The following is a 16,773-nucleotide window of genomic DNA, read 5'->3' on the forward strand; positions in this document are numbered from 1 at the left end:
GTAGGGGTGATGCGCGAGAGGAATCTTGCATGCGATTGTGGGAAGAGGAGATAAGAGGTGAGTAGAGAAGGAGATCTTGTGAGGATCGGAGGTTGCGTGCAGGAAAGTACCGGGAGACGAGGTTACAGATGTATGGAGGAGACAGGTTGTGGATGGCTTTGTATGTCATAGTTAGGGCTTTGTACTGGTGTCTCTGTGCAATGGGGAGCCAGTGAAGGGATTGACAGAGGGGAGAAGCTGGGGAATAGCGGGGGGACAGGTGGATTAGTCGGGCAGCAGAGTTTAGAATAGATTGGAGGGGTGCGAGAGAGTTCGAGGGGAGGCCACAGAGCAGGAGGTTCCAGTAGTCAAGGCGAGAGATGATGAGGGCATGGACTAGGGTTTTTGCAGGTTTTTGATTGAGGAATGAATGGATTCGTGAAATATTTTTGAGTTGAAGTCGGCAGGAAGTGGATAGGGCTTGGATATGTGGTTTGAAGGCGAGATCAGCGTCAAGGATTGAACGGGACGTCGGAAGGTGAGAATAACTATATTTTTTATTTTGATTCTATTTTTTACAGGGATGGCCAGCGATGCCGGGCGCTCGGCATCGCTGTGCTGATCGCTGGTGAAGCTGTCTGTGTGACAGCTCACCAGCGATCACATAGCGACTTACTAGCGATCCTGACACCTTGATATCGGTGTCGGGATTGCTGGTAAGTCGCTTAGTGTGACGGGGCCTTTACCCCGAGGCAGCGAGCTTGTGGGACTGGGGAGAGTGGGCAGCCATTTACTGTAATGGATAGACATCTAGGGATTTGGTAACTTCTCCTAAAGTTCTGGGGGTCTCACCTCTTTCCATGAGCCTTTCGAATGTTCGAGAAGAGTTGACAATCATGCTTTAAAGTAAGACGAAGGCAGCGACATACATGCAGCCAATGAGGCCAGATGGGGTCTAGATGACTCTCTGTTACAGTAGATAGGAACAAACCAGTACGACAAATGGCACCTAATTCTTGAGCATTTTTTGCATTGGGGCTCAGGTTCTTTTGACTGGCCATAGAGCCTATTTTCTTACAGACTGTTATTTTTGTATTACAATATAAAGCTGCGTATTTTATGACTTTGTAGCAATAGTTAAATGGAGCATACGCGCCACTTATTTATGTCGAGTCGTTCCTAGAGTTGCTTGGATAGTTCCTAATCGGATAGAGCAATGAGCGGCCGCATCTTCCATTTTAATTGTGTTATCAGAATGTGGAAAATGTATTAGAATAGACCTACGTAATTTTATTCAGCTGATACAAATCTTTCTGCGACCTTTGCAGCTTAATGGGCATTTCATTGTGTAATCCATGTTTGGGTTTCAGCAAATGGCACTGGATAACAAAGTTAACCTGCTTTTAAAGCCATCCACTTCGCAGTTATCTTGTTACGTCTCCAATGAAGGGACATGAGGACACCGCTTACCAAACATTAGGTGACCCTGAAACCTTTTGTAAAGTTTACTAAAATTAGGAAAGGCTCCAACTCTGCAGATAAAATTCTCAATGTTGAAAACGTATTTGTAAGATACGGTAATATAATATATTGACTGACCAGGCAGACGAGGCCCATTTCTGCACTTCCAATGCTTGAATATGTGGAAACTAATTTGATTTGACTTCTCTTACCTTTTTTTCCGGAGATGAATGCCGACAAAAAACATAACTTTGTAATAATCTGTTGAGAAGTGTTTATGCCACATGTGTCTATATGTGGTCACTCAGGAGACATGATATTGATTACAGCCTGTCAGGGGTATTGCTAATCTGTAGAGATAATGATAGCCTGTCCATTTCTGACACTGCTTAGATCACTGATAATCTTTATTTCTTTCTGCATTGATGATGTCACGACACAGGAACATGTGACCCATGTGCAAGGGAGGATTAAGAGTAGCCAGGGCCCAGGGAAGTTTAGAAGGCGTGCTCCTCACCCAATCATATCATGTGACATGTCACATGACCCCCTTTGATCAATCATGTGATAGGTCAAGTAATTAACACACACTCTGGTGCACATCTGCAAATGCAAAATAAGAGAGACAGCGGCGGGCATAGCGCGTTGCCCAATTTTTTTCCCCTTATGTACAGCGCTACGCATAACATAGCACTATACATAATAGAGCAGGAGTGGGTAATTCATTTTCTCAAGGAGCCACATGAGGCCCCTGCTGACCTTGGCATGGCACAGGTTGCAAATGAATATTTTTTTGCCTCAGAGCTCTCTTTAAAAAAGTCCCAGACTGGGGAACACCCAACTCTTTAACGGAGAAATTCACGAGTGTTGGTGCCCCGTGGAACGGTTGCTTCCCTTCTCCCTCAGTTTACCCCACTGCCTTTTCCTGCCTGTTTCGGTGCTGCAGATCCTTCCCCCCCTCAGCTCTTTTGATTTACTCTGCATGAAAGCTTCCCAGGTTGGGTCAGTGACTTTGTCATCCACCACCTCGTCTTCCACTCCACACCCTGGTCCCCCTGAACTGGTGACTTAACAACAACCTGACTTATTGGCAACTGTGTCTCATGATCATCTACCTCCCTAGACAAAATTTGCCATTCCCCACCGTCATCTTCTTGTGATCATGGCTGCTCTAAGTTTTGTGTGTTGTGAGTTCATTTTTCCCTTCACCATTGAGGTCTGATGAACTCCCTCCTCTAGTGAAGGAAGGTAGTGAGACTGATTACCAAACACCTGGGCAGCTAGATGATGACTGGGTGGCTGGAATTGAGGACTCGATATAAGGCTGCCGACGCCCTTCTTCCTGGCTGGAGATTTTCCTGCTGGATTCTTGGAGACCAGTCTGATTCCTGCATCTCAAAGCTAAGTTTTTCTGCTCTGCTATGTACTCTTCAGTTTTGTTTTTGTATTGCCTTGTTTTTGGGAGTTCTGCCATCCCCGGCTGGGGGTGAGCTGAATTCCATTTTTGTCTCTGATCTGTTGTTCTTTTGCTCTGTCTTCGGAATTTACCTGAGTGCTGATATAGTCTTTTGAAGCCTAGCGACTTCAGGGCCTGTTTTTCCTATCAGTCGGTTGGCTCATTTTGATAGGGTTTTTGCGGATGGCAGACAGCAGCTTTCCTATCCTGTCCTATGTAGTTAGCTTGGGCCCCATCATTTGCTCAACCTATCTTTCTATCTGTGTTAGTGTTTTCATCTTGCTTCACCGTCATTATATGTTGGGGGCTGCCTATTGCTTTGGGGTCTGCTCTGGGGCAGTTTAGTTTTTCCCCTTTCTGTCTTTAGGCTATGTAGTTCTCCGGCTGTGATCGAGGGGTCTAGGGCACCGTAGGAACCCCCCACGGCTACTGCTAGTTGTTGTGGATAGGTTCAGGGGTCTGCAATCCGATAGCTGCCAACCTCTCTGGTTTTTCTGGACTTAGCTGGTATTTTGTTTTTTCCTCCTTCGGTGACTCATCATAACATTTGTGCATTACTGAACACCATATCCTCCACTCCCTCTTGGAACATGCAGGATAAGAGGCAGCAATCAAGAAATGATGATAAAATAGCTCCTTGGAGTGTCTTAATGTGGGATCACTGGTCTCCTGGGAAGTAACATGGTGGGAGGAAGGAGGGTTAGGGTGAGGATTAAGTGATCCAGACTCTTGGTTGATGAGACAGGACTGTGTGGAAGACTGGGTGGTACTGGCAACCATGTTGGAAGCATTATCGGTTATCCAACCGACCACCTGTTCGCATTGGTGTGGCTTCCTTGTTCCTCCCTACAAAGTGTAACAGGAACCTATGTGTCATGGATGGATGTGTTGTTTGTGCTCCAGCAACAGGAGCAGTCGTACCTGCCCCACGTCCTCGCCGTCTGCGTGCACCATCATCTGCCCTTCCATTTTCTCGTTCCTTACCACACGCCTTATGCATTTTCTAATTGCTTGGTCTCTGGAAACCAAGTTTCCTTGATTAATTGAAACTATTTTTTTTAATAAAACAAAAACTTTGATCACCTGTAGCAGGCCAAGCGATTTGTAAAAATTTCAAACCACCGTAATCTAATATATAAAGCTCAAAGTGTGTATGTATGTGTGTATGTATGTGTGTATATGTGTGTGTGTGTATGTTTGTATGTCCGGGATAGGCATCCGCACTGTCGCAGCTACAGCCACAAAATTTGGCACAGTCACACGTCTGGACCCCGAGAGCGTCCTAAGCTATGTTGTGAGGCGAAATTTTAACCTCGTGCATTCCAATTCACCAAACAATTTTGCCCCTATCCACATACTGGGGGAAAAAGTGTGTGCGCGTCAAGCCCCACCCCTCATTGTGATGTCACAATGCCCCTATTTGCATACTGGGGAAGCAGTGTGTGCGTATCAAGCCCCGCCCCTCATTATGATGTCACAATGGTTGCCATGGCGACGCTGATGTCATCAAAGGTTGCAAGCCCTGCCGCCGCTCATTATGATGTCATAATGGTTGACTATGGAATGGAGGATGTGTGATGAGTATATGGGCACGGGACTATGGGATGGAGGATATGTATTTGGGCACGGGACTATGGGATGGAGGATATTTATGATGGGTATATGGGCACGGGACTATGGGATGGCGGATATGTATATGGAAATGGGACTATGGGATGGAGGATGTGTGATGGGTATATGGGCACTGGACTATGGGATGGAGGATATGTATGACGGGTATATGAACACGGGACTATGGGATGGCAGATATGTATATGGGCACGGGACTATGGGATGGAGGATGTGTGATGGGTATATGGGCACTGGACTATGGGATGGAGCATATGGTTGACGGGTATATGGGCACGGGACTATGGGATGGCGGATATGTATATGGGCATGGGACTATGGGATGGAGGATGTGTGATGGGTATATGGGCACTGGACTATGGGATGGCGGATATGTATATGGGCATGGGACTATGGGATGGAGGATGTGTGATGGGGATGGGTATATGGGCACTGGACTATGGGATGGATGATATGTATGATGGGTATATGGGCATGGAACTATGGGATGGAGGATATATATGATGGGTATATGGGTATGGGACTATGAGATGAAGGATGTGTGATGGGTATATGGGCACTCGACTATGGGATGGCGAATATGTATGATGGGTATATGAGCATGGGACTATGGGATGGAGAATATGTATAATGGGTATATGGGCATGGGACTATGGGATGGAGAATATGTATGATGGGTATATGGGCATGGGACTATGGGATGGAGGATGTGTGATGGTTATATGGGCACGGGCCTATGGGATTGTGGAAATGTATGATGGGTATATGGGCACGGGACTATGGGATGGAGGATAATTATAATTTTCTATAACTAACCACAGTTAGTTACTATGCCCGGGCAGCGCCGGGCTCTTCAGCTAGTGTAACATAAAGCAGGTTAAACTGTATGGATGACAATACAATCAGTTTTTACACCCCTCAAAAAAAAGTGGTCACCTGCAGCAGCTATATATTTAGCAAAGGACTCCAAAGCCCTAAACCCTGCCTAGATGCTGTATTCAGCCATTCTCCCTGCTCCAGCGGCTGTCCTTAGGCTTAATGTAGAATGTATCACATAAAAACAGCAAAGCACAAGATTAGCCCTTAGGAGGACTTTTAGTGTGATGGTTCAGCAAAGTAACAAAACTAGCGTACTTTGGTTCCTAAAACTGTGCATATACAGGTCTGGACAACTTACTCTCTCCAATCGGAACAGTCCCTAAGTTGTGCAATGGCATCAGTGTGCCAAGCGTGGCAGTGCCGACCCTTCTATAACTTCTGATGAGGTAATGCGGCCAGCTAATCACAGCAATGCCATTTCTAAGCTGCATAAAGGCACCAAATATGCGGGGTGGGGGATTCAAGCATTCAATTCGAGCACCAACCAATGCTCAGTGAATGTTGAGCACATCCGAACACCCAGATACTCGAGTGAAATCGGAGTATCACTGAGCATGTTCGCTCATTCACTACTTACAACTGTTAGGATCCCTGAGGGTGAACCCACTGGACCACGGCAACGAACCTCCCCTGGGCGAGCGGACCAGATGGACCACCCCCTATACAGGGAGTGTTAGGGACAGGCCCAGGGGAAACTATTACCGCGGCAGCTGGTACCCAGGGCAGACGGGGAAGACCAGATAGGTGGTAGGCAAGGAAGCCGGAAAAGCGGTGAGATCAGGAAATGCGGAGATACAAGCAGGCACAGAGGGAACCCAGGAACACTGGGGTACAGGCTGGACGAAGACACTGGATAGCACGGCAGGCACACTGGAGACAGGACTGGAGCAGGACGGCAGGAACACAGGAGGCTGGACAGGAGTAGAACGGCAGGAACACAGGAGGTAGGGCTGGCATAGGACTGCAGGAACACAGGAAGCTGGAGACACGGGATGGCAAGGCAGGAACACTGGAAACACAGGAGAGAACAGGTAACACGGATGGGAAAAAATGCAAAGCAGCTGGAAACGGAGGAAGCAGGAGCAAATGCTAGCAAGTGTTTGGCCAGAATTACAAGGAAGTACCAGTGACGATCAGGCAGCGTCACTAGGGAGCGACAACCTGATAAGGAAGAGTGGGGAGGAGCTTCCGGGCCCGGATCCTCCGGACCATAGAGAGGACCGGGGGGAGCGGGCGGCTCACAAAGAAGGACGTGCGCGGCGAGACCTGCGGGGAGCGCGCGCCCGGGAGGAAGCAAGCGCCATGGTCCGGGCAGGAGGACCGACGGGGACGCGCCGGGAAGCTGTGGGCTGGTAAGCATGACGGGGCACGGGAGGCGGCGGCGCGACAGGGGAGAGCGGTGGCATGACAGTACCGCCCTCCTTACATGCCCCCCTCCCAAGGCTGGAAAGAAATCTTGCCCAAATCCGGGGAGTTTGTATGTTCTCCCGAGGCTCCCAAGATCTCTCCTCAGGGCCAAAGCCCTTCCAGTCCACCAGATGGAAGATCTTTCCCCACAGTTTTTTCATAGCGAGAATGTCATTAACTTCAAAGACATCATTGGCAGAAACATCCTGAGGAGTGCGGGTAGTAGTGTCATGGAATCGGTTGAGGACCACTGGTTTCAGAAGAGAAGCATGAAATGAATTGGGGATGCAAAGCGAGGCAGGAAGCTTCAACTTGTAAGAGACATTGTTGATGCGAGTCAAGACCTCGAAGGGACCGATATACAGGGGGCCCAATTTGTGCAAAGGGATCCTAAGGCGGATGAACTTGGAAGACAGCCACACTCTGTCGCCAGGGTGGTAGAGAGGTGGGTCCAAGTACCTTTTGTCTGCGTGTCTCTTCATCTTCACTCGCGCTTGTTCGAGAGCGGTTTTGGTCTCCTGCCAGATCCTGGAGAACTCCCCAGACAGAAGATCAGCGGCCGGCACACCCGAGACAGGAGGAACCGGTAGAGGCACGCCTGGATGCAACCCATAGACGATGAAGAAGGGAGACTTGGCAGAAGATTCGTTGGCGTGATTGTTATACGCAAACTCGGCCCATGGGAACAAGTCAGTCCAGTCGTTCTGGTGAGCGTTGGAGAAATGTCGGAGGTAATTAACCAACACTTGATTAGTACCCTCTGCTTGACCGTTAGTCTGAGGGTGATAGGCGGAGGAAAAATCCAGCGTGATGTTCATAAACTTGCAGAGCGCTCTCCAAAATCGGGAGGTGAACTGGACTCCCCTATCAGAGACAACACGTTGAGGAAAGCCATGGGCACGAAAAATATGGTGGATAAAAATCTTTGCCAATTCAGGGGCCGAGGGCAATCCAGGCAGGGGAATGAAATGAGCCATCTTGGAGAATCTATCCACAACAACAAAGATGACAGTGCATCCAGCAGAATGAGGCAGGTCAGTGACAAAGTCCATAGCAATGTGCTGCCAGGGAGCTGAAGGAACCGGAAGCGGGTGCAAGAGTCCAGAGGGTAATTGCCGGGGGACTTTGTTCTTGGCACAGGATGGACATGAGGCTAAAAAACCTCGAATATCTTGAGGAAGAGTAGGCTACCAATAGTAACGAGACACAAGACGAAGGGTCTTTTTAAACCCAACATGGCCCGCAATTTTGGAGGCATGACCCCAATGCAAGACTCGCCTCCTGTTGGTCTCAGGGACGAAGGTCTTACCCGGTGGTAGGGTAGACAAACAGAGGGGTGCCACCGTGATGATCTTGGAGGGGTCCAGGATGTGATTAGGGTCCTCCTCTGTGTCGACAGCGAGAAAGGATCTGGACAACGCATCAGCCTTGAGGTTCTTCCTACCCGGGCAAAAGTGCAATTCGAAATGGAAACTGGAGAAAAATAAAGACCATCTCGCTTGTCGTGGATTTAGTCTCTGTGCCGATCGGATGTAGGCCAAATTCTTATGATCCGTGTAGATCTTAAAAGGATGTACAGCTCCTTCCAAAAGGTACCGCCACACCTCCAACGCCATTTTGATGGCCAAAAGCTCCTTGTCGCCAATGGAATAATTCCGTTCCGGAGCGGAAAACGTCTTTGAGAAGAAGCCGTGGTTGACCAGTCACCCGGAAGGAGATCAGGAAATGCGGAGATACAAGCAGGCATGGAGGGAACCCAGGAACTTGAGCAGGACAGAGACACCGGGTGGTATGGCTGGAACACTGGGTACAGGCTGGACGAAGACACTGGATAGCACGGCAGGCACACTGGAGACAGGACTGGAGCAGGACGGCAGGAACACAGGAGGCTGGACAGGAGTAGAACGGCAGGAACACAGGAGGCAGGGCTGGCATAGGATGGCAGGAACACAGGAAGCTGGAGACACGGGATGGCAAGGCAGGAACACTGGAAACACAGGAGAGAACAGGTAACACGGATGGGAGAAAATGCAAAGCAGCGGGGAGCAGAGGAAGCAGCGGCGAACGCCAGCAAGTGTGGGGCCAGAATCACAAGGAAGTACCAGTGACGATCAGGCAGCGTCACTAGGGAGCAACGACCTGATAAGGAAGAGTGGGGAGGAGCTTCCGGGCCCGGATCCTCCGGACCATAGAGAGGACCGGGGGGAGCGGGCGGCTCACAAAGAAGGACGTGCGCGGCGAGACCTGCGGGGAGAGCGCGCCCGGGAGGAAGCAAGCGCCATGGTCCGGGCAGGAGGACCGACGGGGACGCGCCGGGAAGCTGTGGGCTGGTAAGCATGACGGGGCACGGGAGGCGGCGGCGCGACAGGGGAGAGCGGCGGCATGACAACAGAGCATCCCCAATCTCATAGAAAATAGTTAGAAATGCAGATTTTTCCGCGAAATTAATGAGCATGCTGCGTTTTTTACCGCGATGCGTTTTTTTGCGGAAAAAAATGCATCAATATGCACAAAAAGTGCATAATTCATTAAAATGAATGGGATGCTTCTTGTAAGCATTTTTAAAGCGTTTTTGCTGGTAAAAACACTTAAAAAGCACGAAAAAAATGCTTACGTGTGCACACACCCTTATTATTTTATTTTCTTTTTTAACCTTTTGCCAACTGGTTGTCATTTTGCTGAATTAATGCAGAGTGAATTATAAAGCATCTGAATTACGGAGAATATGGATTTAAACAAAAAAAATTAATAGAATTTTTAATTCCACTCAACTAAATTCTGCCATCTCTAGTATGCACTCTTTTACTTATGAAATTTGGTCTAATGGTAGTAATTTAAAAGAACTGGAAATTTATAGAATTTTTTTCCAGCGACACAACTTATCCAGCTTGGACAGCTGACGGAATAATTCTTCTTTCTTTGCAGCTGTATTATCCCTTTCAAAATGAGAGATTTTTTTCTGATTTTAAAGGACAGACGATACGCTCATCTACCGAGTCCTCCACCTGCAAAATCGTTTGATCCTTTGGCAAACGTAGCCTTGGACACCAGCCTTCCCAACTGTGCTCCGCAAGCCGCGCTTGCCACCAACTCAAGTCATAAAGAGGTTAATATGAAAACGGAACAGTACATTGCTTCATTTCCCAGTTCCGCACATGGACCTTCCTCCACTAGGCTTCAAGCATCATTTTATTTCAGATGCGCTTGCGAAACAGAGAAAATTAAGCCACTACATTGGTTCCTTCATAAGAATTCAATTTCTGGAAATGTCCCCCATAAGACTCTAAATGACTTTTACTATGGATTCTGATTTTAAAGAATAATCGCTCCTTTTGTGATAATGTGAGCTATCATGCAGTTACTTTATTATAGAGCAACAGACTGTCGAAAAGTGGTTTTTAGAAAGACATTCATTAGCGTAATGGAGGAGAGCCAGGATGTTTTCTCCTTCTTGTAAAAGAACAAATGGGGAACATGCAATTTAAATTCTAAATATTTTGGGCCAGGAACTGCCGACTCAGTATGCCAGGTTGCAAATTGTTCTGTAGAAATGAGTAGAGCGGGCGCCCAAAAAATCCTTTACCAATGCAATGCTTTAATTCGGAGACGGGGGTTGTTGTGGTACCTGATGCATCGCCGTAGTGTTGTGGCTTTTAGTTAACAGAATCTGTAATAAAAAAAAAGAAAAATCTGCTATAATTGAGCAAATTTCAAATACCCAAAATTTGGCGCCTCTGTTTTTCATTTTGCATAGTATTGGGAGACTCAATGCAAATAATTCTACAAATATAAAAGAGAATCTGTGCTCTTTGTGTGTTTGTAGCAATGGGTCAATTTGAGAATAAACAAAAAAATGTATTTTTTTAAAAAATGTATTTTTAATATTTTATGAATAGAACCTAAAGTAAGTCCATGATACAGTGTCACAATTGGCTAAATTCAGAAATGTATTTGCCTTATCTTTAGTCCAGACACTCAGATCTCTATTCCCATTAGCCACCTTCGTGTGGATGTCACATTATTTTACTTTAATGCCTTCTGTGTGTTTATTACCCTCCAAGTAGTCATTAAACTGGTAATAGACAAATTTGACACCACACTGACACAAAATAGATTATTTGAACTGTTATGGAAAGTAAATAGCTTTTAATATCTCTAGTAGCCTCCCTACAGCACCTAAAAAATATTAGGGTCCTTTCACATAGAATTTTTTTCCTATGTCCAGTGGCCCAATCAGTGGTCCAAGCCTCCAACAAAACGGGATTCAGGCGTATGTGACGATGGGACCAACATGTGCTCTGTTCTGCATCTCAAAATGACAGTTTGTAATGCTTACAGCAAATGATAGTTTAATCAGCAGGTTGGAAGAAAAGTAGATACAGGATGTAGAAAACGCAGGAGTTTGCAGAGATGGTTGCAGATGGAATTAGTGGATGGTGGCAAACTCCAAAACAAATGCCAACTAAACAACTAAGGGTGGTTTCACATTAGCGTTTCAGGGCGCAGCAACAGCCTGTGCACGGCCGCTGCTAAGCCCCGCCCCCTGTCGCGCCTCCTCCGGTAGCTCCGCCTACCGGCGCATGATGCTGCATGCGTCCCCTATCTTTATCACTGAGGACGCAGGCCGTGCGCAACATGCATTTGGCGGCGCATGCGTCCTTTAGACGGTGCGTCGGGCGCAACCAAATTGCAACAGGTTGTGTTTGGCGCTGGTCGGCGCACCAGCAAAAGGACGCATGTGCCGCCAAACGCATACTGCGCACGGCCTGCGTCCCCAGTGATAAAGATAGGGGATGCAGAACGCATGCAGCATCATGCGCCGGTAGGCGTAGCTACTGGAGGAGGCGCGACAGGAGGCGGGACTTAGCAGCGGCCGTGCACAGGCCGTCGCTGCGCCCTGAAACGCTAATGGGAAACCACCCTAACTGACTTAATTCACAAACAGACGTATGTTTTTAGGTTAAAAGGCCTTGATACACTATGGAGCACAGCAAAGGATGGTGGCCATAAGGAAAGGGAGCAAAGCCCGGATTTGAAGTCAAGAAGTAGCAGAAAGAAAAACTTGAGATCTGTTGAAATGATTCTGTCATAAGCTCAATTATGTTCTTTGGGAGTGAATGCATGCTCATATGTTCCTTTTCAAAGTAAAACTACTGTACACAAAAAGCAAGTTAATATTGGCTATGATATCAAAAGCTGCCAGAACACACAGAGCATCGCAGTTTTCTTTGTATGGGGCTGTGTATCTGCAGACTAATTAGATTGCCCATACTGATCCATGTCCACTCCAAGGTGCCTACGGTTGACCCATAAGTGTACAAATGGACTATGAAGCAAAAATTATCTGGTCTGATGAATTCTGCATTCTTTTTCATCATGGTGATGGATAGTGCATTACTTGGAGAAGACATAGCACCAGGATGCTTGATGGCAGGAAACAAGACAGTAGAAGCAGATTGATGCTCTGGACCTCTTTTTTCAATTAGTACTCATATCAGCCAACGCTTCTATGACTGGAGATAGACTATTTACCGCCAGTCACAGCTGCTGGTGCTCTGACCAGAGGTAATAATTTTACCACCAATCAGACCCGTTACTGTTTCTCGCACTGTTATGGGAAACACCCGATGTTCGGGGTGCCAAACCCAAAGAGTAATATGGACTTCCTGGAGAAGTCTGTATTCTGGGTCTGTGACTGAACAGCAGGTGTTTGGTACAGACTACGAACTTTACTGTTCGGGTTCACCCATCTACAATCAGGACCCCAAAAGTGGACATAGAAACTTCTGAAAGAAAAGACCAGTTATGTCATGGGGTTACCGCGACAATGTGGAGCCAGAAGACCGCAGCGTCTGATTGCTTCTACTCCGGCCCTGAGAAGAAACACTTCTTAAAAAATGTGTTTATTCCTTATGACAGAACAGGGGTTAATCGGCCATGTTGGGAATCTCTGTGCTCACAGCTGAGCTCAGTTAGCCCTCCTTTCCCCTTTATAATCTGGGTTTTGTTACAAATCTTTGTCAGAGCTAGCATTTGCTACATGGTTAATGGAGGGAGAGGAGTTCATATGAGAAGTAGTGTTGGATGAGTTATTGTTGCTTGGTTTGTATGTGTGGTAATTCCTTCTCCTCTATTTTGGTTTATTCCCCATCCTCCACTCCCTGGTGCATTCCTCTGTTACCTGTGAGTGAATATTTTGTATGACTTGAATTTTCTGTTAACCCTTGTTTGTGTTGCCTTGTTTGTCAGGTTGGTGAACTGCAGTGCACAGTAGCGCCCCCTCTTCCCTGGGTGGGGGAAGCGAACAGGTGGAGGGCTAACTTAGGAGATAAGGCAAGATAAGAGACCTCGGCATCTTCACCATCTGAAGTATCCCAGGGAGCAGGGTGAGCTAGGGCGCCCACAAGTGTTAGGGACAGAGAAGGAGCCCCTGGTCCTGGGTCACCCGACAGCTGTGTCATGACAAGTTGTGCTCTAATGGCCGATAGAAGATATAACAAATGTGGAAACCTGCCTACGTTGGTAAACCTTTAGCTGCAGTTTTGTTGAAATTCACATACCAGCTAAAAGATATGCATCACAAGATGTATTTAATTATTGAGTGCAATGTCTTTAAATTTATCCTCTGCACATTTCCCGAGACCTTCTCAGACTAAAGTGTTCGAAGCTGCAGAAAGCCTTTGCTTTATTGGCTATAGCTAATTGACTAGCATAAACGCCTTTTTTGTGTCCTGATTATAGAATCCTGAGTGCAAATCACAAGACACCACTGTCTGAATACCACCACATAGTTACACCATCATTATCTGTCTGTAGCATTAGTGCCAATTGACCTTAGCATATGATAATTACTTTTTTTTTGTAAGGTTGTTCTCTTCAGTCAAAGGAAGGCAGAACAAAGTGCCAGTCTTTAATGATGGATCCAGAATAGGTTGTCCTCATTAAAACAATTGCTATGGCCATGATTGAGACACACACATACTTCATCCTCAAGAACCCTTCAAGCCGTATCCTTTCTTGATAAGGATTTCACTTCGCTCTTTGCAGTTTTCAGCTCAGAGTCCATTGAACTTCTTTGCCTTGAAAATGTAAGCTGGTTGCAAATGAAGGGCAGGCAGAAAATGAACATTACAAGCAGACAAAAAAAAAATGAAAGCATGGTGGCAATTTGAATAGATGGCGGAAGGATTGATATCATTTTGTTGTACACTCATTGTAGTCTTCTGTTTGTTCCAGAAATGTCTTTTATGTTTATGGTCATAATTCCTGAAAAAGGCATTTTTACAAGAATGGGGTGAGGATAAACAGTATCAAACGATCATCATCACAACCAGTGTCGGTAATGACTACCTGGCACAATGCTCCATGCTGGTATTTTTGATGTGCTAATGTTTTCAATTGTGCAGCTATTGGACATTGGTTGTTTGCATTTTTTACATTAGTCGGTTCTACTAACTGTAGACTTTATGATACCATATGAGCAGAGTTCTTTCTCCGGCAGCAAGTTTATATGCCAAACTGAACATTTTCTAACGCATCCATATTCCAAATTTCCTTAGATTTTCCTTTGTGCCAGATTGTTCCACAACTTCTATCTTCTTCACCTTTCCAATGTCCCTGTCATTCCTTCTCCAAAAGTGACCATGCATATAGGTGGGTTGAGCAAAGACCGGTCTAATGTATAGAAATATATTAGACCACTCTTTGCTCAACCCACCTATATGCATGGTCACTTTTTCTCCAGGTCACCTATATGTCAGGCTAAACGTTACGCACCTGTGTCAGATCCGGGCTTTCCTCCCCTCACCCATGTCCATTGAACTCTGTTGTGTTCCTCGTCAGGTTTTGCAGATGGCGTGATCATCTGCCTTGTCCTATATAAAGCCTAACAAGACACACACCTGGGTCTTAGTATTAAGACTTTCTAGTTTCTCCGGAATGCTGTTTGCTACTGTTCCCTGTCTTTCAGCACCTCTGCTGCCTGCTCCCGGTCTTCCAGGATCTCTGCTATGTGTCTGCCTGCGTCTTACAGGACATTTCCAGTCTGCCTGCAGTCTCCATGACCTCTGCTATGTGTTTGCCCGCATCTTCCAGAACGTCTCCAGTCCACCTGTGGTCTCCAGGACCTCTGCTATGTGTCTGCCTGCATCTTGCAGGATGTCTCCAGTCCACCTGCAGTCTCCAGGACCTCTGCTATGAGTCTGCCCGCATCTTCCAGGATGTCTCCAGTCCACCTGCGGTCTCCAGGACCTCTACATCATGTTTTAAGACTGCTGTCTATCTGCAGTATTTGCGTAATCTCTGCTACCTGTTTCCCTCATGTCTCATCTGCCTGTTGTCCATGGCCCATGGTCTCAGCTTGCTTTCAACATCTGTCTCATTAACAATGAGTGCTCCATTGCGTACCATTGAAAATTTCGGGATTGTTGGGGGCTCAAGGTGTCGGATCACCAGTGATCAGCAAGTTACACTTCATCGTGTGGATACCTCATCATGTAGATTGTGGCTGACTTATTTTTTTTGTGTGGGGGGGAATAACCCATTATTTTATTTTCATTATTTTATTTAATTAAAAGTGCTAATAAAAAATGCCATTGACCATGGAGCCCAATTGTTTATGACTCTTCAATCTAGGAGCCTATTGGATTGCGTAGATAAACCTACAGTTTCTATTCATTTTTTTTTCCTTTATAAAATACATTTTACATACTATTTTCTTATAGCATTAGTGGATCCTAGTTTGATAAGAGAAAAAAAGAAAATTTTAAATGTTTGCGGCATGAAAATTTTTTGGATCCAATGAAGCGTTGAAAATCCGATCAGACATCCTTGACTTAAAAGTCTATCCATTACTGGTTGCTTTGGACCTTGTGTTCAGGACCCCTTGTCGTGCCCACCCTAGAGATTTTAGTCTTCCAGATAGTGACATTTTCACTGCTTCTTGGCATGTAGGTGACGTTTCAGAAATCCACATCCTTCTACAGCACAGATGGTGTAGATCACAGTGAAAATTAGCATAGGGACCAATGCCAGTCAAAGATGAGCGGCTGCTCTGCTGCAGACAGGTGTGCATATTTAACATAGAAAAAAGGAGATAAAAGCAAATATAGCAATTAGTTTCCATTTGGACAGTTCAGCTTATGTTAACTTTTCACTTGCCAAAGCATTACCAATCCAGTAAGAAAAAGAAAAACATATACATGAAAATATTATATTAAGAAAAACACTCCCCGAATCTTTCCTTGGTTCACCGATTTATAAAAAAAAAAAACAGCTCTAATTTAGTCCAGGGAATCCAACAGGGTCCACAAATGAAAACCTGAAAAATATGTTGTGACACTGTGCCTTGTTCACCAACTTATTATAAAAAGTTCCCACACAGGCCAGACATAGTCCAGAGTTTCCCACAATGTTCCCCAAATCCATCGTCCAAAGCCAATTATACCTTGTTCTAAGGCTCCATAAGCTTTAGCAGCAGCCACTCCCAGCTCACACTGTGTTTTGCGAGGCCCGGTGACTGTGAAAAGCGGTAACGTTACAGACATCACTGCTCTTCACAGTCGCCGGGTCTTGCAGAGTGCAGCGCGATCAGGGAGTGGCTGTTTCGAAAGCCTATAGAGCCTCAGAACAAGGCTCAATAGGCATTGAACGACAGATTTGAGGAACATTGTGAGAAACGCTGGATTACGTGGGATCTTTGTGGGAACTTTTTTACTGTATAATAAATTGGTGAAGGAGGGACGGTGTCTTTCATCTCTCCTCTTATGTTGTTCAGGTTTCCATTTGTGGATTACGATGGATTTCCACGACTACATTGGCCTTTCGTGGATTTTTTTCATAATTTGGTGAACTAGGGAATGTGTTGAGAGGTGTTTTTCTAAATGAAGTATTTTTGTGCGTGTGTGTGTTTTTTTTTTCTTTTTAGTACTGGGTTAGTAATAAGGGTGTCTGATAGACACCTC

General features: G+C 46.0%; 1 protein-coding gene and 1 long non-coding RNA gene across 4 annotated transcripts in view; one reads left to right on the plus strand and one right to left on the minus strand.

The window, feature by feature from the left end:
* AGBL4 (AGBL carboxypeptidase 4) overlaps positions 1-16,773 on the plus strand; it is a 1,778,944-nt gene that overhangs the window by 1,036,104 nt on the left and 726,067 nt on the right. Inside the window, exon 6 of one of the 3 annotated variants that reach the window (XM_073579166.1) lies at positions 14,781-15,383. The exons of the other annotated variants lie outside the window; for them this stretch is intronic. Coding sequence (XP_073435267.1) covers positions 14,781-15,380 — 600 coding nt within the window. The 3' untranslated portion in view covers positions 15,381-15,383. Of the gene's footprint in view, positions 1-14,780; positions 15,384-16,773 lie in introns of those variants that run through there. 3 annotated transcript variants of the gene reach the window in all.
* The window catches only part of LOC141092851 (uncharacterized), a 127,532-nt gene continuing 121,012 nt past the window's right edge, over positions 10,254-16,773 (minus strand). Inside the window, exon 3 of the long non-coding RNA XR_012232945.1 lies at positions 10,254-10,478. This is a non-coding gene — a long non-coding RNA (uncharacterized lncRNA). The remainder of the gene's footprint in view (positions 10,479-16,773) is intronic.

The sequence above is a fragment of the Dendrobates tinctorius genome, unplaced genomic scaffold (assembly GCF_039654945.1).
Source record: "Dendrobates tinctorius isolate UK_male_01 unplaced genomic scaffold, ASM3965494v1 ptg000061l, whole genome shotgun sequence".
In the NCBI taxonomy this organism is placed as follows: domain Eukaryota; kingdom Metazoa; phylum Chordata; class Amphibia; order Anura; family Dendrobatidae; genus Dendrobates; species Dendrobates tinctorius.